The sequence below is a fragment of the Eptatretus burgeri genome, chromosome 1, assembly GCF_056783735.1.
Source record: "Eptatretus burgeri isolate ZD-2024b chromosome 1, Ebu_testis_v1, whole genome shotgun sequence".
Classification (NCBI taxonomy): domain Eukaryota; kingdom Metazoa; phylum Chordata; class Myxini; order Myxiniformes; family Myxinidae; genus Eptatretus; species Eptatretus burgeri.
Window position 1 is genome coordinate 23092036 of NC_140961.1, and position 24158 is coordinate 23116193.

The 24158-nt window shown below is 44.8% G+C and overlaps 1 protein-coding gene across 4 annotated transcripts in view; it reads right to left on the reverse strand.

The window, feature by feature from the left end:
* The window catches only part of EXOSC10 (exosome component 10), a 49599-nt gene that overhangs the window by 4527 nt on the left and 20914 nt on the right, over positions 1-24158 (reverse strand). For 2 of the 4 annotated variants that reach the window (XM_085875218.1, XM_085875243.1), the window contains exons 6-22: positions 22327-22396; positions 22077-22152; positions 21607-21717; positions 19714-19857; positions 17895-18085; positions 17560-17710; positions 17296-17450; positions 17129-17179; positions 16833-16935; positions 15952-16134; positions 15116-15202; positions 14931-15008; positions 14557-14626; positions 9461-9522; positions 9206-9338; positions 3746-3843; positions 3450-3541 (exon numbers count right to left, since the gene is read on the reverse strand). In XM_085875218.1, the coding sequence (XP_085731344.1) occupies positions 3450-3541; positions 3746-3843; positions 9206-9338; positions 9461-9522; positions 14557-14626; positions 14931-15008; positions 15116-15202; positions 15952-16134; positions 16833-16935; positions 17129-17179; positions 17296-17450; positions 17560-17710; positions 17895-18085; positions 19714-19857; positions 21607-21717; positions 22077-22152; positions 22327-22396 (1855 nt within the window). The remainder of the gene's footprint in view (positions 1-3449; positions 3542-3745; positions 3844-9205; positions 9339-9460; positions 9523-14556; positions 14627-14930; positions 15009-15115; positions 15203-15951; positions 16135-16832; positions 16936-17128; positions 17180-17295; positions 17451-17559; positions 17711-17894; positions 18086-19713; positions 19858-21606; positions 21718-22076; positions 22153-22326; positions 22397-24158) is intronic. The other 2 variants (XM_085875224.1, XM_085875236.1) reach the window with 2 other exon arrangements.

The window sequence follows — 24158 nt, forward strand, 5'->3', positions numbered from 1 at the left end:
GCTGACAAAAGAAACTCTTGCCGCCTTAACGTCCCTTGCCGTTTGGCTAAGCCGGGACAGGCCTTCGGGTTCACAAACACCGATATAGGGTGAACTCCAAGACAACACTGCTGCTGTCAACTCCCCAGATTGTGCAAAACTGGTTTATTTATTTATTTATGTGAAATAAATAAATGAAATTACATATGAATGTTAAATTGAGGTTCTATGTTTAAAATTACATTTGATTGCTAAATACAGGTTGTATCAGTAAAATCACATGTGAATGCTAAATTGAGGTTCTATATTTAAAATTATGTGTCAGATTTAAATAAAAAGGTTCTATCTTTAAAATTACAAGTGAGTTAAATACAGGTTCTATCTTTAAAATAAAATGGAGATGTGATTGTGAAAAATGTCACAGACAAAAAAAAAAAAGAGAAACTTAAATACCTCTCACGAAGATAACCAAACACAACCATTGACTTACATCCAACAACTAGATTGCGAGCAACCCATTCAGCGTGTACAAATCAGATGGCCACATTAGAAAGCTTGTCTGTGATCACCATTCCAGGCAACCGATCTCGGAGAATCCGGATGTGCCTATGCGTTTTCACGTGAAAACTCTGTGGAAGGACTTTACTCTAATCCTCTAGTACTACATTATTATCTCGGTCTCCCTGCCTTCTTCAGTATTACATTTTCTATTAAAGGTCCAGTTTCGTACACAGTAGTGTGAATGAAGGAAAAAGGCGAATGAAAGTTTGTAAATTATGAATTAAATGACGGGTTTCATTAAATCCAATAACCCAGTGATTCCCTGTGAAATGCTCAATGCAAAAATCATATCCAGCATTATGTGATGCAGCACTCAATTTGAGGTAACAACTATGAGATAATTAATTGATATTTCCCCCTTTGTTGAAATCAGATTACATAGTTGGTTGAACAGCATTTCTATACCACTTTCGTGTGGGCCCATATATATTGCATGCAGTATTGTGGCAAGCCTGTTGGTCCATGAGACAAAAATTTTATTTGTCTTCATGCACTTGTAGCATACCTGCTTGCCATCCTGCTTGAGCATTAGCTTGCTTTTCACCAAGCCCAGATGTTTCACAGGGAGGGTGATGAATCGATGTGTGTGCTGTCCCTCGGATGGACTTTAAACAGGATGTCCCGTCACACACTCGCCTCTAAGCTGTCTAACCTGCGTTCGATTCCCAAACCAGCTATACACTGCCAACCGGATGTTTCACAGGGAGTGTGATAAATCAATGTGTGCCATCACTTGGATGGATGCTAAACTGGACGTCCCGTTCGTTGCACAATCACGTCCAAGCTGTCTATCCTGGGTTTGAATCCCGACCTTTTCACTAGGTAAATGAAACTAGTTTTTATTTCTACGATTATTCACTTTAATGTTGAACTGATTCATGATTTAACCAACTCGTTGATCGTTTGAATTAAACAATGTTGTTAGTCAGTCAACGACTACGGTTAACTTTAACATGGTCATGGTCTCGTTATCATTTGACGTTATGCACTATACCTTTTAATGATTGCTTTTGTTCATGTTTCCATGAGTTTTGTGGAACTGGGATATTGAAATTTCTGCAAATGTGCCAGTGGATTACTGTGCATAACTTGTTGTGCCTTTGTGTGTACAGCTTTTCTGACATGAGATTTTTACATCCAATTGGAGGCGACTCGTGTTTTCTGTTTCTACCTTGCAAAATCTACACTTGTCCATTTGATGCTATACTACTCATTTATGAGAGGAAATTCCACTGTTTCTGCACCTTCGGCTGGAACAACCAAAGCAAGCGCAGCTTTCCAGCATCTTTCAAGTACTTCACATGCAATTTTACCCAGAATGATGATGGTGGACAAGTTTTCTAATCTGGCCATGATTTAATCTCACCAACCCTCAGATGGATCCCTCGTAGACTCGAGTGGTTAAAATCTAACTCGATGTACATAATTAATGGCCACACACTTGTGAAGCCCTTAATCATTCATAACAAACGACCTTTTACATCATGATAATGCCCAAAGAAACCCAAACATTTAACTTGTTTTTCCAAAGGTGTTTGACATGCAAAAAGTCAATGTTCATCCGTTATAAATTAATTATCAAGAAAGGAGTCTTCTACATATTGTGTACACAAAGGGGGAGAGTGGAGATTTAAATTGAGAATTGTAGTTGAGAAATAGAAGGGGATTAAGGAGGAAAGAGAAGGTTATGGGAATTGGAGGACAAAGAGGGTTTGAGGAGTGGCACCATTCCAGCGTATGTATATGTCATCGATTGTTCTCTCCATAATTTGGGTTTCAGAAGGTGGAACTGTGTCGACCCAGGACTCGAAGTATCCACCTCCATTTCAGTGAAGAATTGTGATTCATGGGCTAAGTTGTGAAGTATTGTTCTCAGAGTTTTGTTGAGGGCTCTTTTCAGGATCGTCAATGAGCCCCAGACAGCCTCCAAAGGTAGTTCGTTTGTGGTAATGTTCTGAGGGGTGGTTTGTAAGATCTTTGTGAGGTTCTTCTTTATCATTCCCATTACTCCAACTATCACTGGGATAATTTTGGCACTCTTCAGCTTGCAGGATATTTTCACTTCAGTCTTCAGTTTTTTTATATTTGATCATTTTCTTGATTTCTGCATTATTTAGACCAAAGTCACTGGCTACTGAAACCTGAATTGGGAATGCCTTCTTTTCCTTTTTGTATCTGAGTACAATGTCCGGTTGCAGTGCTTTGTTTTTTATGTTAATGCTGGATGGGATCATCAGCTTGTACTTGAGCATTATGTCCTTGTTTTCAATGATTTATTTTTTTGTTTCATGTTTCCATGAGTTTTGTGGAACTGGGATATTGAAATTTCTGTAGATGTGCCAGTGGATTACTCCACATACGTTGTTGTGCCTTTGTGTGTACAGCTTTTCTGACACGAGTTTTTTTTACCTCCCATTGGAGGCCGTTTTATTTATCATGCAAAATCTACACTTGTCCGATTGGCTCAGTCCTGCCATCTTCATAAAGCCATCCATATAGTTTCCTTGGTCATGTGCATTAATAACGATTCATTAAACTTTTGGGGGGAGGGAGGGATTGAATAACCATTTACAAAATTAACAATAATAATTAAAAAAAATAAAACCAGAAACTATAGTTAATAAAATGTACCCAAAATTTTAAAGAAAACATTTAATATCAGGGCTTTACAATGTGCATTTAACAAAATTACAACATAATGTGGTGCAATTATTACAATGTGCATTTAACAAATTTACAATTAATTCAATTAATTACACAGCAAAGCAATAGGATACACATAACATGCGACACCAATTATAAGACTGTCAGCAATTCATGGAAAACTCTGAACATGCACATTGCAAGGAGGAATAATAAAAAACAAATAATGCATTTAATTGGAATTACACAGCACAAACAACAGTTACCTGGCATATTTTCCTTGTACGTAACTCACACCACGTGGCTCAAATTGACGTCGTGGAGCAATACGCTTCTGCAGAGCAAGGGTGGATGAAGACTGAGGAAGAGAAAAGGAAATGAATCCACGTTTTTCAAAATCCCTTATAACCACAAGTTTCGACACGACTTCAAACCCCCGTAATTCTCTCATATTGTTTTTACAAGTCTACCCAACAACTTGTCTCATCAAAAATCATTACAACCACCACTTCTAGCAACCTCCGCCCCCTCTCTCCCAAAATAACTTTCCTCCAATTATTACCATTTCTCGTGTTTCTTTTGACTTTTCTCGTGTTCCTTTTGCCTTTTCTCGTGTTTCTCTAGTAGGATCAAAGTCCTTCTTCTTTCCAGTTGCAGGTGCTGACAATAGGAGGGGAAGTAGTGGGAAGGAAGATGAGATAGATGAATAAAAAGAGGGCAAGATGAAGGCAAAACGAGTTAAAAGTAATCACAACCAGAAAGGCAAAACAGATTATAGAAGTAAACAAGAAAAAGAGCAATCAGAGATTGCAGACCCTTGCCAGGACGTCTATTGTGTGGTGTATTTTGTGTGGTATTTGTGTACTGGTGTGTTACGTAATTAATGATGCATAATTAGAACTGCCGGCAGTGATGACCGGGTAAACAAGATGTCCCACTTTGATCGGACACCTGACCCTGACCCATTACGTATTATATTATTATTCATTATTCAATTGAATTTAGAATGGGATTAAAATAAATTCAATTCACACCAAATGGAAGACCAAATAAGTACAGTCCTGCATTGGAGTCATCAGAAGGAACCCAAACAAGCAAAACACAAAGATGAAGTCATCAGGAGGAACCTGGATTGCATTTGCATTTCAGCTACTACTACTCTACCCTCAAACCCATCCAGGCACAGCCAAGTGAGCCTTATTCAAAACAAACAAAAAAACAAAAAAACAACAAAAAAAAAAAACCCAGGTGAAAATTTTTTTTAATTCTGGCTGCCAGACCATTCATCGAATCAAGGTGAAATTCAAAACATGTATTCCACATCACTACTCGATCATAAATGTGAAGTTTCATGGCGAATGACGAAGCCAGTGTTGTCAGGTCGGGACAGATTAGATCTGTGACTTGCTCCAGGTACCATGTATACCTGCACTAACCTGCTTCATGTTCGCATTGACAGCAACTAAACAGTCTCCCCCACCAAGTTTCTTGGTGAGGAGGGTGTATGATATGGACACCCAACAGTATTAAAAACAAAACCTGTCAAAGGGCGGAAGAGCTCCTTGTGAGCCAATGGCAATCCATATCTAGTGCCCAACTGTGTCGGCAGACGACCTCCTGCAGTTGGGTTACTTTATTTTTTACAAGGTTGGTGGCAGGATTTGCACTCCGGCCACGGTAAAACCCTTCACTCCGCAAAACAAGAAAAACGCAAAGAAAATTGAAAATCCACCCTGTGGGAGTACCTCCTGTGCAGCTGCCCTCAGCAGGGCAGCTCACCGGATGATAGGATTGGGGTAAAGTCTTCAGGACCCCATTCCTAGATGATAGGAAGAAAACCACGGGGTAACCTTCATGGGCCAGATTGCAGTAGTGTGTGTCGGGGTGGTGCTGAGGTGTTGTCCACCAGACCGCATCTCCTTGGGTTAAACGGACGCAGACCCTTCAGGAGGGTCCTATCTGGAGGCGGACCTGGAATGTCCTATTCCTAAGAGAGGATGATCACCTGTCTCTGTTATCATTTGAACTCAAGTGTTTGAACATTGGTATTGCAGCACTCTCTGAGGTTCGGAGACCGGATTGTGGTGAGATCATGCTGGGTGGTCTGGTTGCTCTGATTGTTACCATTCCCAAGGGGTTGCTGTAGCTGTATCAAATTAGCCAACTCCAATGATAATTGCGGTAACGTCGATCAACGAGCGTATGAGACTAAGGATTAGTCACTCCTTGGGTGTCATTTCCAGGTCGGTGGTTTGTATGTCTTCTACAGTCTCCTCGCTGGCCTCGCCTACCCCCCCTCCCCCGCTGTCTGAGATATGTCCCCCCATATTTCCGCAAGGTGCTCAAAGTCTGCCAGCCACCCCCTTCTGGAATAACTACCAAAATCAAGAATCACTGCTCACCACCACTCTTTCATTCCTCTTTTTCCCCACCTTTGGAACAAACTCCGACTCTCTCTTCAATCCCACACTCTTCCCTCCAAGTCTTCAAAATTGCTGGTCACCACCATATCTTCTCTCCCCCAATCCAAAACCATGATCTCTTCTACCCCCGCAAATCCACTTCAAACCCACTTCCTTTCCTTCCTGAAAGTCCCTGTCATGTTTATCTTGTTTACCCTGTGTACCCCACCCCATCCCTCTCCCTTTCACAGATCTCATATCTGTTTTTTCCTTCCCACTCCCACCCTTCTTGTCTTCTGCTCCCCATGTTGTACATTCTGTGTGTTAGCTTTCATATGAGCCTCGACAGTGTATGCAAAAAAAATTCCAACATGGTTGCCAAACCATGTGACCTATCAATTACTCCTTAAAATTTGTTCACCCATGGCTTGGGTGACATTAGTGTGAAGTTTCTCCTCGATTTGTCCAGCTGGTCTGGAGAAGAAGATTAAAAAAAAAAGTTTTCAGGGTAAAAACTATATAGCTGCCAAACCATGTGACCGATGACATATATGTGAACCTTTTTTTGTTCCTCATGGATAGGCGGTCAGACGTTTAAAGTTTCGCCTCGATCTGTTCAGCCATTTCAGAGATTTTGAAGGTTTTTTTTTTTTTTAAACAACATGGCTGCCCAATCATGTGACCGGTAACATCCTCAATTTAATTTCTGTGGACCATTTTATCCCTAAATGACCCTCAAAAATTTTCATACTTATCAGAGGTAGCGTTCTTCATATTGTTACGGCTGTGGAAATTCGCATTACACCATAAAGGGCCCTCAGGTGAGATATCTCCAGAGGTACATGTGTAGTTAGCCCAAACCTGTTGTAGAGAGGGAATTTATGTATGTGATCTATGTATGAATACATATGTGATTTATGTATGAATAATGTATGTGATCCATTCGGGCTGCGATCCTCCAGTTAGCCATTTTTCTGTTCTATCTTTTATTTCAAACAAACAGCATCTCAACAACCACGCCATCCCCATCACAGCGCCAACCACACTACAACCACGCCACCTCCACCATCTCCGCTACCACATCTTCGCCACTACGTCCGCTTCCGAACGGCAAACAAAGGCGCCAAGGAGGGAACTGCGAGGATGCGCAGGTTTCCCCACCTGTTTCTCCCGTTTGACTTCCCCACGCTTTGGAGTGGAGGAGGGGCGATGCAGGTCAAAGGTCAGAGGTCATGCAAGGGAGGGGTCTCATTTTGGGGGAATAATTTTCTGGCCCAGAGCCAAAAACTGACTCCCCCGCCCCCGCACGGGGCGGGGTGGAGGGAGAGCGTGAGGGAACGCCCTTTTCGGGAACCCTCTCGAAGGAAGGTGGAGCTGAGAACGGGGCGGGGCGAAGGGTGGAGCCCCGCGCTATAAAAGACGGACACGGGCGGGGCGCTCGAGCGCCTCTTCCTCTTCCGCCTCTTCCTCTTCGTCTTGGCTGGTGGTCTGGTCTGGTCTTCAGTTGGTCGAGGGTTGGTCGAGTTGGTACGAGAGTCTGGTTCTCGAGGGAAGAGGTCCTGCGCCTGCGGCTTGGCGAGCGGCCCTGTCACGAAGGCACGGACGGGAGACGTGGCAGCGCCTGTTGCGAGGTGGACCTGCGCGTCCGGACGGGGAGTGCCGGAGAGGGTTCGCCGGCCGCGAGAGAGGTCGGGGCCGGGCGCGACCACGCTGACGGTCGTGGGAGATGGACTCACCAGCCATAAAAGGGAAGTCGCAACTTCTTTCTTTCTTTTCCTTCCTTTGCTTTTTGTATAAATGTGTGTGTTGGCGCCGTCTGTGAAGTAGAACTGCGTAAGTGTTGCCGTGTGTCGGTCGTAGTCAGTTGTAGCTCTGCATTTGCTTTTGTTGCATGACTGTTTTAACTGTTATATGTGCATTTTTGACTGTACGGCTGTATATACGTGCTTGTCTGTGTGTGTGTGAATAAAATGCTTGCTTGTTGAACTGTTCCCGCTCTGCTTCGTCTCTTTTCCTTTTTATTGACCCTCCATCTTGTATCACGTAAGGAGTTCGTAGTGGGTGCAATATCCCAGTAATTAATCGGAACCGTCAAGGCCGATGATAACACCGCTCGGTTATCACTGTAGCACAGAACGGACCGCTTAAGCAGTTCGTGTCCGGAGTCGGCCTGTGGCATGGTACGATCGCCTGGTCGACCATTCGCGCAGGTACTTAGGTAGATCGAATTTGGCGAGCAACCCTATCCTGCGTGGGTGGGCAATTGGCACGATCGTGGTGAGGTTAAACCCCCACTCGTGACTAGCTCCCGCGTTGTTCTGAGAGGGTCACGACGGAATTGTCCGTCCGGTGGGCAACGTGCCGCGATTCGAGTTACGCGGCCGTTCGCACGCCGGCGGGCGCGAATTCGCAACAATATGCAATTATGACGTCACAAGGAAGGCACCCATGACATCATAAAAACATCACACTTATTCCCCATGAAGAGTACTTGCCCTGTGCCAAATTGCAATTTTTTTTTTCCTTTGTGTAGTTTCAGAGATACAGGTCCAAAGTTTTTACATTTTTTCCAACATGGCTGCCACACCACGTCATCTATGATGCCATAATTATCATTAAAACATTCTACATGAGAAGGTACACCTGTCGTGAAAATTTCTTCTCAATCAAAGAAGCGGTTGCAGAGAGAACACGAAAGTTCGGACAACCACACAGATAGACAAACGTACCCAAACGCAATACCCTCTCCTTCGGCGAGGGTAACAAGACTAAGTATTGAACAACACTGAGCCTCAGCGGTGGGCTTTCTAGATGACAGTAGATATGACAATGAACAATCTATATGAAAGTGAAGCTGAATACGTACAGATGAACCTAACGCAAGTGCGTGCACCAATAGTTGTTCTTCGCGAACGGGTGAGAACAACGATAAAAAATAAAAAGTAGCTGACAAAAATGTTCCGAACGCATTTCTAACTATAACGGCACTCAGTGGAGCGCATACCTCCGCCAGGCTGAACAGTTTGTGTTATGCTCACCTATCCCAATCATCCACCTCGTTTTGTCACAACTTGTCCATAACCTTTTGTGACATCGTGCTACATAATCGCTTTTGGCCCCATCTCTCAATGAAGAACAATCACTTAAAAAAATCAAATACAACAATTCTCCTATCCAGATACAGATCTTCACCAAAATTGAATAAATTCGTCCCCGTCACACACCGAACCTGTCCACCAAGTTTTTAATCGAATCCGTCCGTTAGTTTTTGAGATATCATGCTATATAGGCCCCATATGTCATTTTTGGCCCCCATCTCTCAATGGTGAAGAATCACTTCAAAAATTCCAGCTTCCAGATATGGATCTTCACCAAAATCTAATCATGTTATCCTTGTCCCACACCAAACCTCTCCACTAAATTTTGTCCAAATCCATCTCCAACTTTTTGAGATATCCTGTTCACAGACAGACAAACAGAGACAGGGGTGAAAACATAACCTTAATCCACCTTCGATGGTGGAGGTAAAAATGCAAGTATAAATATTTTTTTTAAGTTGAATAAAGACAAAGCCAGCCAGACTGGTCTAAATAAAAGCGAGTGGAGTCGTGGGGACGTACTATTGAAGATAGAGAAATCTGATTGGCTGTAATCGTATTGGTGGAGTTGTATGGGTTCAGGAGCCTGGTTAAGTGTCTTCTTCTTCTTCTTTTTCTTAATTTCACCGTCGTTCTGCGTGCTGGATCCATGAATCTGAAGAACATTCGGTGAAACTCCAACATGCCAAGTAAAACGTTAAAATGTACAACTTGCAAGCTTCCGTCGACAAGTTGTTAACCAATTGTCAGTGGGTAACGCATTCAGCCACAACTCACCTGTTCTTTAATACTCCTCGATCTTCCTTCTTTACCGCTTGAATCCACCACTTTTGGGGTCTCTGTAAAGAAAAAATAAAATAATAATAAAAAAGTCCATGACTTACAAACAGGTTGCGTTCTGAACCATTGTTCTCAAGTCGGATGTTCGTAAGTCCAAGCTGAATTTCCCATGACTCTTATAAATGGCCATTTGATTCTCCAACCAAGCCATGAAAGCCTATTTAACAAACAATTAAGTTGAAATATGTACATTTGCAATAAATGCAATAAATAAATAATACCCCTTCAATCCCCTCGAACTGTAATAAATATAATTGATGCTCTTCCTGTTGATGCTCTTGATGTAGCAGGTACCGCAAAATACTGTAAAACGTAGTGAAGGAGAATTATTGTCTTGTCCTTGATAATTGTTCTGATCGAACGAACGACCGATTTGGGAGGAGGTTTAACCCTAATCAGAAAGTTTTACAAGATCCAGTTTTGTCTCCAATGTCAAGGTTCTGTGTTCCTTCGTTGCAGCAATATCACTGCAACGTTTATCAGCCATGATTAGGGTGTGTTGTAACTAAAATGATAAAATATGTGGCACGATGGTCTATGAATGCAAAGATGCGTGTAAAAACAAATAGCTGCGAACAGTAAAGTACAATGGATACTGTGGACCACGCGACGCTCACTCTTCACATCTTGCGGAAGAAAGGTTCACGATCCGTCCAGCCAAGGAGTCCCGAGTTTCTCCACCCACGATCGGTTTGAAAGTACGAGCGAACGTTCATATCTCAGGCATTAAAAAAAAAAATGTTTGTAAGTCTAGGTGTTCGAAAGTCGGGGATTCCCTTCAAAGAATACTCAAGTCCCAGTCTCTCACTTTATCGTTCTCTGAACATTGTTCAGGGTTAGGTCAGGTTAGATCTGTGACCTGCTACAGGTACCATGTAAACCTTAACGAAGCTGTTCCATGGTCGGGTTGTCGGCGACTAAACAGTCTCCCCCACCAGGTTTTCTGGTGAGGAGGGTGTTTGGATATGGACACCCAGCAGGATTAAAAACAAAACCTGTCAAAGGGCGGAGGAGCTCCTTGTGAGCCAACGGCCATCCATATCGAGTGCCCAACTGTGTCTGCGGATGTCCTCCTGCAGTTGGGTTACTTTTTTATTAGGAGGTTGGTGGCAGGATTTGCACTCCGGCCACCGTAAAACCCTTCATTCCGCAAAACACAAAAACGCAAAAAAAAATCTGAAAACCCACTCTGTGGGAGTACCTCCTGTGCAGCTTCCCTTTGCAGGGCAGCTCACCGGATGACGGGATTGGGGAAAAGCTTTCGGGACCCCCAATCTTTGATGATAGGAGGGAAACATTGGGGTAACATCCATGGGTCAGATTGCGGGAGAGTATGTCGGAGTGGTGCTGAGGTGTCGTCCACCAGACGGCGGTCTCCTTGGGTTAACCTGAGGCGGTCCCTTCGGGTGGGTGCATGGAATGTCCTATCCCTAAGAGAGGATGATCACCTGTCTCTGTTATCATCTGAGCTCAAGCGTTTGGACATCGGGATTGCAGCTCTCTCTGAGGTTCGGAGACCGGATTGCGGCGAGATAATGGTGGGTGGTTACACCTACTATTGGTCTGGCCGCTCTGATGGTTACCATACCCAAGTAGTTGCTGTAGCTGTGTCCAATAAGCTGACCCCAATGATAATTGAGGTAACACCGGTCAATGAGCGTACAATGAGATTAAGGATTCGTCACTCCTTAGGTATCATTTTCCTGATCTCTGTTTATGCTCCGACTGAGGCGAGCAATCTCACCGTGAAGGACGCATTCCACGCCATGCTCGAGTCTGTGGTTGATCAGTGCCCCAGACGAGATACACTTCTAGTCTTGGGGGATTTCAATGCATCGACTGGAACTGATAGGGATGGTTATGAGATGTGTGTTGGTCCCCATGGGTCAGGAACTATGAACCAGAATAGCACTAAGTTCCTTGACTTTGCAAGAAGTCATGGACTTAGGGTGGCTGGTTCATGGTTTCAGCGCCCACAAGCTCATCGCTGGACTTGGTATTCCAACGCTGGCGGTGCGACAAAGGAGATTGACCATGTCCTCATTGACGGTCGCTGGAGGATGATCCAGAACTGCAGGGTCTACCGGAGTGCTCAGTTCCTCAATACTGACTACAGGCTTGTTGTAGCAACTCCAAAGCTGCACCTTAAATCCTGGAGAATGGTACCATCCCAGCCTCGGCTGGATGTTGGCAAGCTCAGGGATGAGAGAGTAGCTGAGGAGTTTGCGAACAGGCTGAGTGGACACTTGGGGGGTCTGGGTGCTTTGGAGGGTCCTGAAGAGTTGTGGAGTGCCTTCAAGACCACCGTCCTTGATGTTGCTGGTGGATGTCTTGGAACTCACCGCAGGGAAAAGAAGAATTTTGTCCCTCAAGGGACACTGGATACCATTGACCAGAGTCGCAGGGCCAGGCTGAATGGCAGAGCTGAGCTGTTTAGGTAGCTGAGGCGTAAAACTGTACGTGCACTGAGGGTGGACAAGGAGGCCTATGTGCGAGGAATCTGTGAGGGGGTAGAGCATCACCTGTGGACAGGCGATTCTCGTCCTGCTTACAGGGGAATTCGCGCATTGCATTCATCCAAGCCCATCCCTCGGAGCACTGCAGTTAGAGCAGAGAGTGGTAGGCTCTTGACAGAGGAGTTTGAAGTGAAGGCCCGCTGGACCGGTCACTTTGAGCAGTTGTATAGGGCTGATCGCCCAGCTGTCGAGTTGGACGTCAAGGGTGTTACAATCCCTGTTGCTGACCGTCGAATCAACTGTGGTCCACCTTTGCTTGTGGAAACACAGGCTGCGGTGAACCGGTTGAAATGGGGCAAAGCTCCAGGGATCTGTGGCATCCATGCCGAACTTCTCAAGGCTGGTGGAAATGTTGCACACGTGTCGTTGCATGCAGTTTTGTGCTCTGCCTGGAACACAGGCATCATCCCAACTGATTGGAAGAGGGGTCTTGTTGTTCCTCTCTGGAAAGGGAAGGGTGATCACCAAGACTGCAACAACTATCGAGGGGTGACGCTGCTCTCAGTGCCGGGCAAGGACTTTGCTCGGATAATTCTTGATCGGGTTCGCCACCATCTGCTTGAGCACCAGCATCCAGAGCAGTCAGGCTTTACACCAAAGAGGTCAACGATTGAACATATCCTTGCTCTTCGTGTCCTCACCGAACGCAGACGAGATTTTCGGCAGGGGCTACTTGCAGCCTATGTTGATCTCTGTAAAGCGTTGGATTTAGTGAATCGGGATGTCCGCTGGAGGATTCTCGGTCTTCGTGGGGTGCCACCAAAACTGATCGATCTGATGTCTGACCTCTACTCTGGTACTGAGAAGTGTGGTGGTACCATCTCTGACTTATTTCCAGTTGTTACTGGAGTTCGTCAGGGGTGTGTACTGCCCCCCACACTTTTCAGCACTTGTATGGACTGGATTTTCGGGAGGATGTCGGAGAGATCAAGCTGCGGTGCATCGTTTGGGAATGTCAGGATCTCAGACCTTGATTTTGCAGATGATGCAGTCATCTTTGCGGAGACTTTAGATATCCTTTTGGGGGCCCTCGAGGTGCTGAATGAGGAGTCAGAGCTGCTGGGATTATGGGTTTCTTGGGTCAAAACTAAGATCCAGGCTTTCGGTGACATCTTGGATGCTGCTGTCCTGTCTGTTTGTGGTGAGGATGTTAAGGTCGTGGAGAAATTCACTTACCTTGGCAGTGATATTCATGTCTCTGCTGGCTGTGAGTCAGAGGTCAATACACGTCTGGGTCGGGCCTGGGGAGTCGTGGATTCACTGGATCATGGGGTGTGGCGCTGCCGGTACCTGTGCGGGAGGATGAAAGTCCGAGTCTTCAGGTCTTTGGTACTTCCAGTCTTGCTCTATGGATGCGAGACTTGGGCTCTGACCAAGGATCTGAGACGGAGACTTAATTCCTTTGGTACCAGGTCTCTTCAGAGAATCCTTGGCTATCGCTGGTCGGATTTTGTGTCCAACGAGCGGTTGCTGAGAGAGACTCGGATGAGATTTGTTACCTGCATAGTCCATGAGCGTCACTTGTGGCTGTATGGACATGTGGCTCGTTTTCCTGACGCTGATCCTGCTCACCAGATTCTCTCAGTGGGGGAGTCTCGTGAGTGGAGAGGCCAGTGGGCCGACCACGTGCCTCGTGGTTGCAGCAGGTTGACCATCATCTCAAGTGGATGGGGATGGGCCTGGCATCTGCCTGGGGGGGTGGCCAGACGGAGGCCCCTGGAGTACCGGTGGAAAGTGGACGCAGCGACGCGCTGTTCTATAGCACATGCTCCCATACCTGACCTGACCTGAACATTGTTCTCGAGAGGTTAAAGCTATTTTTGGGAGAAATCTCACGATTGGAGAACGCTTTCCGTTTGCTTGATAATATCTCCAATCCGGTCCTCTTTCCATTGCTTGGTGAATACAGTTGCACATGAATCATAACATGTTGAGTGATTAAATAAAATGGTATCAAGCATTTACTAAACGTAGCCCAAATACATTGTGGAGTCAAACAGCACGTATTGTACTGAAATTGTTGCATTTTAAAGATTATTTTAGGACATAAAAGAAAAAAACATATTAAAGACTGAGGCATTAAAAATTCTGGTTTGAGCACCACCCTCCCGGCCTACTTGAACACGAGTGCCCCCCCCACCCCCGGGCCTGCTTGAGCAGCAAAACCAGCTGTCCCCCCCCCACCCGACTTGGGCACCACACCTTCAGCCTGCATATCTGTACAAGCACCACCACCTACCTCCCACCCCCCAGCCTGCTTGAGTAGCACCACCCATCGCCCCACATCCTCCAACCTACTTGGGCACCGCCTCTCTAGCCTGAACATACATGGGAACCACCACCCCTCACCCCCCCACCCCGCTTGAGCACCACTCCTCTATCAGGTACAAAATCCCCAAAGAATTGGAGTTGTAAATTATTTCGAAATATCTCCATAATACTGTACATCCACCCATCTCTCACGTACATAAATAAGCACCAACCTGCATCCAAATCCAACCTTCACCAAATACCTACCTGCTGAGCGTTTCTTTGGTAGTTTTTCAGGTGTTGGAGTTGCATCCAAGAGCTTCCATTTTTGCAACATCTTTGGGAGAAGAAAATAGGAGAGGATAAAGAAATACAAGGCAAGAAAAGGGAGAGTACGGTATCTGTACATTTCTATGTGAACCAAATTCTACCTTACCCTCCCTCTACCCTCCTCCACCTCCTCCCTCCCACATGCCCTGGCAAATTGCAACAAAGGGGACAAAAGCAAGCAAAAACAAAACAAGAGAGGAGAAAATGCAAAGCGAGAATAAAAGATAACAATACAAGGAGGAAGTGGCCGAGGAGACGATTGTGGGTTGTTGACGATAAGCCAGTGATGATATGCTGGTGCAGGGATTTACCGCAAAAGACTGTGTCGTTTGATCTACGAGACCACCAGGACACGGTACAAGCACCTTGGCAGCGATAGATGGAAGAAACTGTGGAGAAGAGACATGGGTGCGAAATCCTATCCACCATATGTACACAAAGCAAATGAGAAATTGGGTCGTAAGGGTTCAGGTACCAGGAGGGGGAAGACAAATACCAGCATGAAAGGATTGCTGAATGACTGTTCAATCTCCAAAGCTCTTTGTTTTCTTTTTGCCCCCTTCCCCATCTGTGGATCGCTCTCCTGCAACGGCACAACGGATGGATTCCGTCATCTTTTGCAACAAGAAAAACAGGAGACAGAATGAAGACGTGAATGTGTGGAAAATTTATAGAAACAATCGAGCACCTTGAATAAATGAAGAGGCGTATAAAATAACGAGCTGCGAAATGATTTTAAAAATTCCACATCAAGAAGAAGGCTGGAGAGAAGTCGATGGCACGCCATCGCAAATCCCCACGCCTCACACCGAAAGGAAATTTCAAAGATGGCAGAAGGTTCCAAGATTGAACCAATACCAAATTTAGAGCCACAACCTCCACGGAAAAGACTAACAATGCAACTCGTAAATAAATTGTTAACACAAAATACAGAAGAAAAAAAAAATCTCACAAACACAAAAATGATAACGATAAATAAATATAAAATGACCGTTTTTACAGCCATTTTTCCCTGCTGTGCAGGGGTTAGGCTTTTTCTTGAGGCAATGTTTTATGGCCGGATGCCCTTCCTGACGCCAACCCTGGTCGCCTCTTACGACACACAGGGATATGGTACACCTATTCTAACCGGGGCATACACCGGGACCAGTACACTGGTACTCATTTCGCCGACCTCGGAAGGATGACAGGCTGAGTCAACCCCCTGGTGTTAATTCAGCAGCCAACGGGGCTTGAACTCAGGACACTGGGATCCCAAGCCGCCACCCTAACCACTAAGCCAAAAATGATAACGATAACAAGATGTAATATAATACACACCAAGAGCTTTACCTCAAACAGACTGATCACAGGTTGGGTTATTGGAACAGATTCTACCGCTCGCTCAATGGCAAGCAGACTGGAAGCCGCTGTCTGCTCATCACACAGCTGGGTGCAATAAACTACATTGTCATTGGCTGGCTTCTCCGAGTGTTCAGGTTTACCATTAGCTCCTTGCTGAGCGCTGGCTTCCTGCTGGCACAAAACGGGCGGAGGAGCCAAGATTGGGTTGGGAGAGGATAATATATAAAAATATATTCACTTATACAAAACCGAAAAACACAGGTGGACGCTGAAGCCTCGGTTGACCCATGTGAGTACGTTTATTGATTATGTACTGCTTGAACGTGAGTAAGTCTTTAAATTACGTATATTTTAAACCTTCATACGCATTTGTACTCTATAGACGTTTAAACCCTAACTACTCTTGGAACATACCGTTTTAGACCCCGATAGACCCTTTTGACACTCGAGACACGCGCGCGCGCGCGCACACACACGCACGCACGCACGCACGCACGCACGCACGCACGCACGCACGCACGCACGCACGCACGCACGCACGCACGCACGCACGCACGCACGCACGCACACACACACACACACACACACACACACACACACACACACACACACACACACACACACACACACACACACACACACACACACACACACACACACACATACACACACACATCTATGGAGTCTTCTTGCGATATACAGACTACACTTGTTTCAGCAAGTAATGCGTAATCTCTTACCACCCAGAGTGTGGGTACTCGGCTAGTAAGATTAGAAATACATCGAGATAAAATGAAACCAAAAACACACATGAAGAACGAATACCCTATAAACAAAATAAAGGAAACATTAAAGGCTGTGTGTATTACCGGAGAGTTCCGTGCTTGCAGAACTAGAGTGTGAACATCAGCGAGATGGCGACAAAGGAGGGGTGGGGGTGGAACGCAGCATGCCAGCACCCCTTGTACAGTCCTGCATTATACAATTATAGAGTCGGGAAACTGCACCCACTCAGACCTCCGCCATCCTGATGCATGGATCAAAGTGATACACGTACTTGCCATTGCTCAACTGTACAAAAACTCAACACCATTAAAAAAAAGGTCTATAATACACCGATGGAGAACCATTGAAAATATACTGTCTGGAGCAAGACTCAACTTACTTTGGTAGCTCACGAGATATCTTCAGTAACATATGGTTAGGTAGCACGTATCTGAGGATGGAGGTGGGGGGGGGGAATAGAACTTAGGAATAAGGGGAGCACTTTTGGGGTCTCAATCGGCCCCCCGCAAAAGTCATTTCCAATCATCAAGGACTCGCGGGCCTCACCCGGTACTTTCATCTTCTACTCTAGCAACGTTGTCTCTCCAAGCATGCAAGAGGCGCATAGCAGTGATGTTTCGAGGGTTTGGGGTGAAGCCTCTTTCTCTGCTGTTTAAAAAGTCTTCAAAAACTTCTTCAGAGTACAGAGGTTTTTCATAATGCTGGGGTGAGTGGAGCATGGTTTGAAGGCATGAACACCATATGTGAACAATTCCACCTGATCCATATATGATTGAGGTTCAGCAGGTGTGACAATGCAAGGTGGTTTACCTTCAATGTAACCGCCTTGCTGAGGGACCAAGCTTGCCTGATGAAGCTGACACCGCCTCTGTCCAACAGATCCTGTCGTTGTCGTAGAGCAATGTAGAGCAGGTAATGCGTATCCTGCCGGGCATAACGTACCATTTCATCCGGCAAAGGCCTGGGTAAAAATGGGTGGGAGGAGAGTGGAAGGTCATTTTTATCTCTATAATAAGGACATGGCTCCTCATACCACTGTCATTAAAAGAAAGGAGTGGAGTTGGGAAGGGAAGAATATAGAAAAGTTGTGGGACAATTCTTGGAAGTACAAATAATGTTTATTGTCAGGCTCAGAATAGGCTCACCGTATCCTCCAATCAGCCAATTGATATCGTTTGTCTGCAGACACATCACAGTACTGCAGGAGTAAATGACGAAGTCCAGCTCGACGTCCAGTGAGGAGACGACTACCCTCTGCAGTGTCCCACATAGATACCACATATACCCCAAAGTCTCTTTGGAGCCAAATCACATCCATGCTTGCACCATGGAACACCTGCAGGAAGTTGCACACATGGAAACACCAATCCTTCAGCCATGGTGAAGGGCACGACATTTCAACAACGATGACGATTAAATCAATCGTGGAGAGGGTGGAGAGGCTGCAATCATGGAATGGGCAGAAAAAAACACCACCAACAAAGAACAGGTGGCACAAACAAAAACATAACTAGACACAATTTGACATGGCGACGTTGCCCGATATGCATCTGCCAGCATTATTACATCATTATAGATACTTGTACCAAGTTTGATTTAAATCCCTTCAACTGTTCTCAAGCATCACATTTTTACCTGACACGACCTCTGACCTTTGACCTCTTGATGCTGAAATCTAATCAGTTCATATTTGCATCATAATATATACTTCTACCAAGTTTGGTCAAAATCCCTTCACTGGTTCACTAGTTAGCACGGTGACAGAACTTTTACCGAACGGGACCTCTGACCTTAGCCCTCTTGACCCCATAACCCAATGAGTTTATCTATACATCAGTATACATACTTGCACCAAGTTTGACTTAGATCCGTTGAGCCGTTCTTAAGTTATCGTGGTAAAGAAAACCTATCACGGACGGAAGTACGGACAGCCGGACAGACAAACCAGAAAAACAAGTCGGAAGGGGGCGATGGGTCGCCGAGCATGGAAACAATAAGATATAGAGCAAAATGGATGTCATATAGCGGATAGGGAATCACCTTAAGATTATGCATATCAAATCTCATCCAGTTCCATCTACTGATAACAACTCGGTATCCATTTGAAAAGTACCGAAAATGCGGTTTGAAATCGGAAATCCCCAAAGTTCGAGGGGGTGCTGTGGGTGAACAAAGATCAAAATCGAAAATCCGGCTCGATCGTTTGTGCAAAATGTATTCCAGACAATTAGTGTGAATTTTCATGACCATGCGACCATAACCCTAGGAGGAGTAGCATTTGGCTCGAAGGCACCCCCACTCCCTCCAGCTCTCGCATATTATCGATTTTTGCACTAATTGACCTTTGATTCCTGACCTAAGCGAAATCGGTCAATATGTCCTGAGGCAAAGTTGTAGTACACATTGAGGACCATGAACCTGCAAAGTTTCATTCGTATCGATGCACTCACCTGGTCGCAAGGGGGCCTTCAATTTTTGCCAATTTTCGCGCATACCCTAATTGTAGGGGGCGCTGTAGGTAAAGTATTCCATAAATCACAAAAACCGGAATAGATTTGATAGAGCATCACCTGTAGATCATTCGGCCAAATTTCATAACCCTACGTGGGATAATGGCTTTTGGAATTGATTTCGCGTGAACGGTACAGATTTTGAAGGTTTTTCGGTTGTTGCTAGGGAACCAAAGCGTCCCTAGCAACCATCACAATTTCCAAAGCACATGGTCATAAGATGTACCTACCACCCGAGTTTGGTCAAAATCCACCCACGTCTACTACCAATTATGCTGATGACAAACGAACAAACATGCAAACAAACAGACAGAATTACTGACAATAATGGTCACCTATTTTGGCGACCCAATAATGCCTCTGGCGACTTCGTCGAGGGATAAAAACAAATGCACCAATTTTGAGGACCGAACATGTGCACGAGAAAAGAGTCAAAAGATCGAGCTGAGAGGACCTTCAGGATGCCAGGGTGGGTGAACGCCTGGTTGAGGAGATGGAGATGTCCACGAAGTACAAGAGCATCCAGAATGTAATCGTTGTCTGGTGTGGAAAGCTGAATTAGGCAGGTAAAGCCCAAATAACTCCTGTACGAATGATGCTGAGGGGAGAAAAAAAAAACAGGAAAGAGGTAGTAATGAGAATAACTCACAAAGTGAGAACTGGAACAGCACTTGGTAGAGCGCACACCTTCGCCAGGCTGAACAGTTTACATTTTGTATCCTGTCGATAGGCCAGATCCGGGTCTTCAACAAAATAAAATTAATTTGTCCTTGTCACACACCCAAGCTGTCCACCAAGTTTTGGCTGAATCAGTCCATAACTTTTAGATATATCCTGCTCACAGACAGACAGACGGAGACGGGGATGAAAACATAACCTCCGTCCACCTTCAGTGGTGGAAGTAATAACCAACGCAACCTCAGACTTAGCCTCAGGCTACATTTCATCCATGGTCCAAGAACTTCCACTCCAGTCAGGTATGCAGCCATGTTTTTGTCCAATTTGCAATTTATATCTGGCTGAGAATGGAATTTTAGGGGTGTCAAGATTAAAGCCACTCCACCATCAATGGGAAGTCTGCTCATTCTAACATCACAACTGGCATGATCGAGTGTTACATGGATGTACATGATGGGTTATGCAAGTATATTTCTGCTCAAGCACTTCCAGGAGAGCACCGTTTTGCTGTCTCTTCATTTACAGGTTCCCTGGGTGGATGTTTAGGTAAAACGTGCTGGCAAGATGGTCGTGCGCTTTGTGGGCGAGCAGGTGTGGCTTGAGCGAGAGTGTGCGAGAGGCTGTTTGGGTAAAATTGTAAAATGGTGAAGTTTTGTGGCAGTGTATGCATGCCAGGTCAGCGTTGTCCGCTTACCTTATCCGTGCTATCAACTTTTCGCCAAATCTATTAATGGGTTTTGTTGCGTATGAACGTCAATCGTTTCACCTCCACAACCAATCAACCTCCCGGCCTTCCACGTGCCAAGCCTGCAGAACCAATTGCCAATGTTGATTCGGCATGGTGTCCGAGATCAGAGTTCCACCTGGTCAAACTCATGGCCAGACTGACTGCACATAATTACGTGTTACTGCCGACTGTCCTGCCTCACGCAACCACATGGGCCTTCTTTGTTATCGTGATCATAATTATGAAACTTCTCCCAGTCTCACTGACTGAGATGTAACACAGTATTTGCAAATGGTGCAATACATCACTCCATATGTGATGCCAATGGGAATCTTGTTTATTAATTTGGTAATGAGGCTAAGAATGGTGTGCAAAGGTTTATATGCCACGTCAATTCACACACCACACGTTATTTTGCGAATTGTTTGTGAAAGGTTGGCATCATATGGAAGCACATACCATCCGGTATTTCCTTTATTACTCTTTCCAGAGGGTATGTATTGCATTTGGATCCGTTTGTTTGTCTGTCTGTCTGTATGTCTGCACATGTGCACATCTGCACATGTGTAGGCTACAATTGCCACCTGGTGGTAGCCAGTATTACATGTTATCTTTTTTCCAATCGACTACCTCAATAAAGTTGTCTAGATAATCAATAAATAATAAAACCACTAGAATGGGATTACGTCTATAAAGTATGTCCTACTAGAATGCGAGTACATCTATAAAGTACTACCATTGGAACGTGAATCAGGAAGTATCCAAAAAAACCCCAGAAAAGATCAATTTGTCCACTGTATGAACAAACCTACGCCGTCAATGCATCGTCTGCACACCGCACAAACGCCATTCGTGTCTTCATTACGACAAAAAAAAAAGTCATGGCAAGGGTCTGCAATCTCCGATTGCTCTTCACAAGTGCACCAATAATTAGAAAACTACCTCAAGATCCACAGCGATCTCCTTGTACTTCATGAGGTCATCCAGGACAGCTTGCAACTTCTCTGGATCCTGCACTATCTCACAACCTCCATCCTCCATTGGGTCTGGGGGCTGATGAATTATACAAAGAAAAACAAAGAAAGAACAAGACAAAACATTTAACAATACAGTGCCTCTCTGGGTTATACAGATTACAATACAGGATCTATCTGAGAATGAATGAGCTCTATTAAAAGTAGGTCTGCATGCAGACTCACAGACAAACACACAATGACGGCATTTCTCGTCCCTTTGGGAACCGCCGAGGACAACAACAGAGAGACCGACAAAGAACGGTTGAGAAAGGAGGAAGCTGCGTTGTTGCAGATATGTGGGATGGGTTAACAAACATTTGGTTAAAATCTAAGAGAGTAATATATGAGAGGCATGATAAGGGGCAGGTTGCATTAAATAATTATCGTATGAAATACCTTTTGAGTAGGTGCTTCAAGAAGATGTGCAGGCATTTCAAGCTGTTCTACTTCATACTTATAGGGATGCACAAAACTGCAAAGGAAAGATGACACAGCAATTTAAAACCTGCTGATGGAACAAGGTACGTTGAGGATGGACACAAAGGGCTGAGGCAGAGAACGGGTACGAGGGGCTGAGGTGGGATTCCCAAAGGAAAACAAAAGAGCTGGGAGCGGTGGACACCGATGAAGCAAAAAGCAGCATTACAGTTCTGGATGTGGTTCCTCTTCATCTTTCATTTTTCTTTTCTCTTCCTTTTTCTGCCATTCCAAAAGCTCTATCAAAGCACAAAATACATGACCAAGCCATTTTAAGAAGATGTGCATTTTAACTTTTGTGTACAACCTTTTAGGTTATATTGTAAGCTTTGGCCTTCTGCCCATTACCGCAACAGACGATTTAAAAGAGTCACAAACTGTGCTTCCATTGTACACTAAAGAGCAGAGAATGAGAATATGCCATTGTAGGAAGGGGGAGAGAGTTCGGGGATGTCATTTCTACCCCATGTGCACAAAGTGGAGTTAAGCAATTAGTTCACTGTCTGTCTGTGTGTCCAAAAACGTCAGTTTATAATCGATATAATATAATCATGGAAGAGCTAGAACACAGAACGAATCAGGACGCAACAAAACAAAAGTAACAGCTGGAGAAGGGGAAAACGCCAACAGCAGGGTGGAGAGAGAAAATAGATGGATACGGACAAACAAGGGATGCAGGTTAATGACGAGGGGTAGGGGAGAGCGCAAGGGCTGGACAAGATGGATACAGAAGCAAGAGGTTGGGAGGGGGGGGTGGTTTAACGGGGGTAGAAAAGATCATGGTTTTGGATGGGGGGGGTGACTTGAGATAGTGGTGAACAGCTGTCTCTAAGACCTGGAGAGAAGAATGAGATTGAAGAAAGGGTGGAAGGTGGCTCCACAGGTTTAAGGAAAAAAAAAAAAAAAAAGGAATAAATGAGTGGAGGTGAGCAATGTTTCTGGATCTTGGGAGTTTCACCAGGAGGGGGTTAATGATGAACCACATGCATCTTGTAGATACCTGCGGTGGGGGGGGGGGGAAATCGCACGGAGAAGGCAGAGGGTGCAAGACCAGCACAGGATGCAAGACTCCATCCATTGTTGGGAAATTTGCACTTTGTCTCAGAATCTCTTCTCCATTGTGCATGTCCAACAAAAACTTTCGTGCATATATCTCGAAGTCAAACAAAATTTAAAATCATTCCAAACAGGAAACTTTGTTTTTTTTGAGGATGTCAAAGGATGCATACAACAGGCACAAAGAACGAATGTAATGTGTTACATCGGGTTATGTAATAGCTGCTGGAGAAAACAGTGGTAAAACCCAGAATTAATTTATATTTACACCTTTAAACTTCTTTAAATATTTATTTTAATTGAATTATATGTAGTATTTGAAGACTGTATAACAAAAATCGCCATCATCATCATTCCACACAGGAAACTTACCGTTTACTTTTTAAGGACATCATAAAGGACACAAACAGGCACGAATAACTAACGTAACGTGTTAAATAAGATGGTGTAAAAGACGCTGCATCAATGACGGTAAAATTCCAGGAATTTTTTTTCTTCGACAATCTTTAAAATATTAATTTTATCTTCTTCTTCTTCTTCTTTCGGCTGCTCCCGTTAGGGGTCGCCACAGCGGATCATCCGTATGATCCGCATAGTTATTTGGCACAGGTTTTACGCCGGATGCCCTTCCTGACGCAACCCTGGTCGCCTCTTACGACACAGGGATATGGTACACCTATTTTAACCGGGGTATACACCGGCCCAGTACACAGGTACTCACTTCGCCGACCTCGGAAGGATGACAGGCTGAGTCAACCCCCTGGTGTATTATTCAGTGGCCCAACGGGGCTTGAACTCAGGACCTTTTGGATCCCAAACCGCTGCCCTAACCACTGCGCCAACACCAGGTTCATTTTTTTTATCTATATTGAATTATATACTTGAACACTGTAGAAAACAAATCACCTTATTGTCACTTTCAAAAACCTTCCATTTAGCAGTACT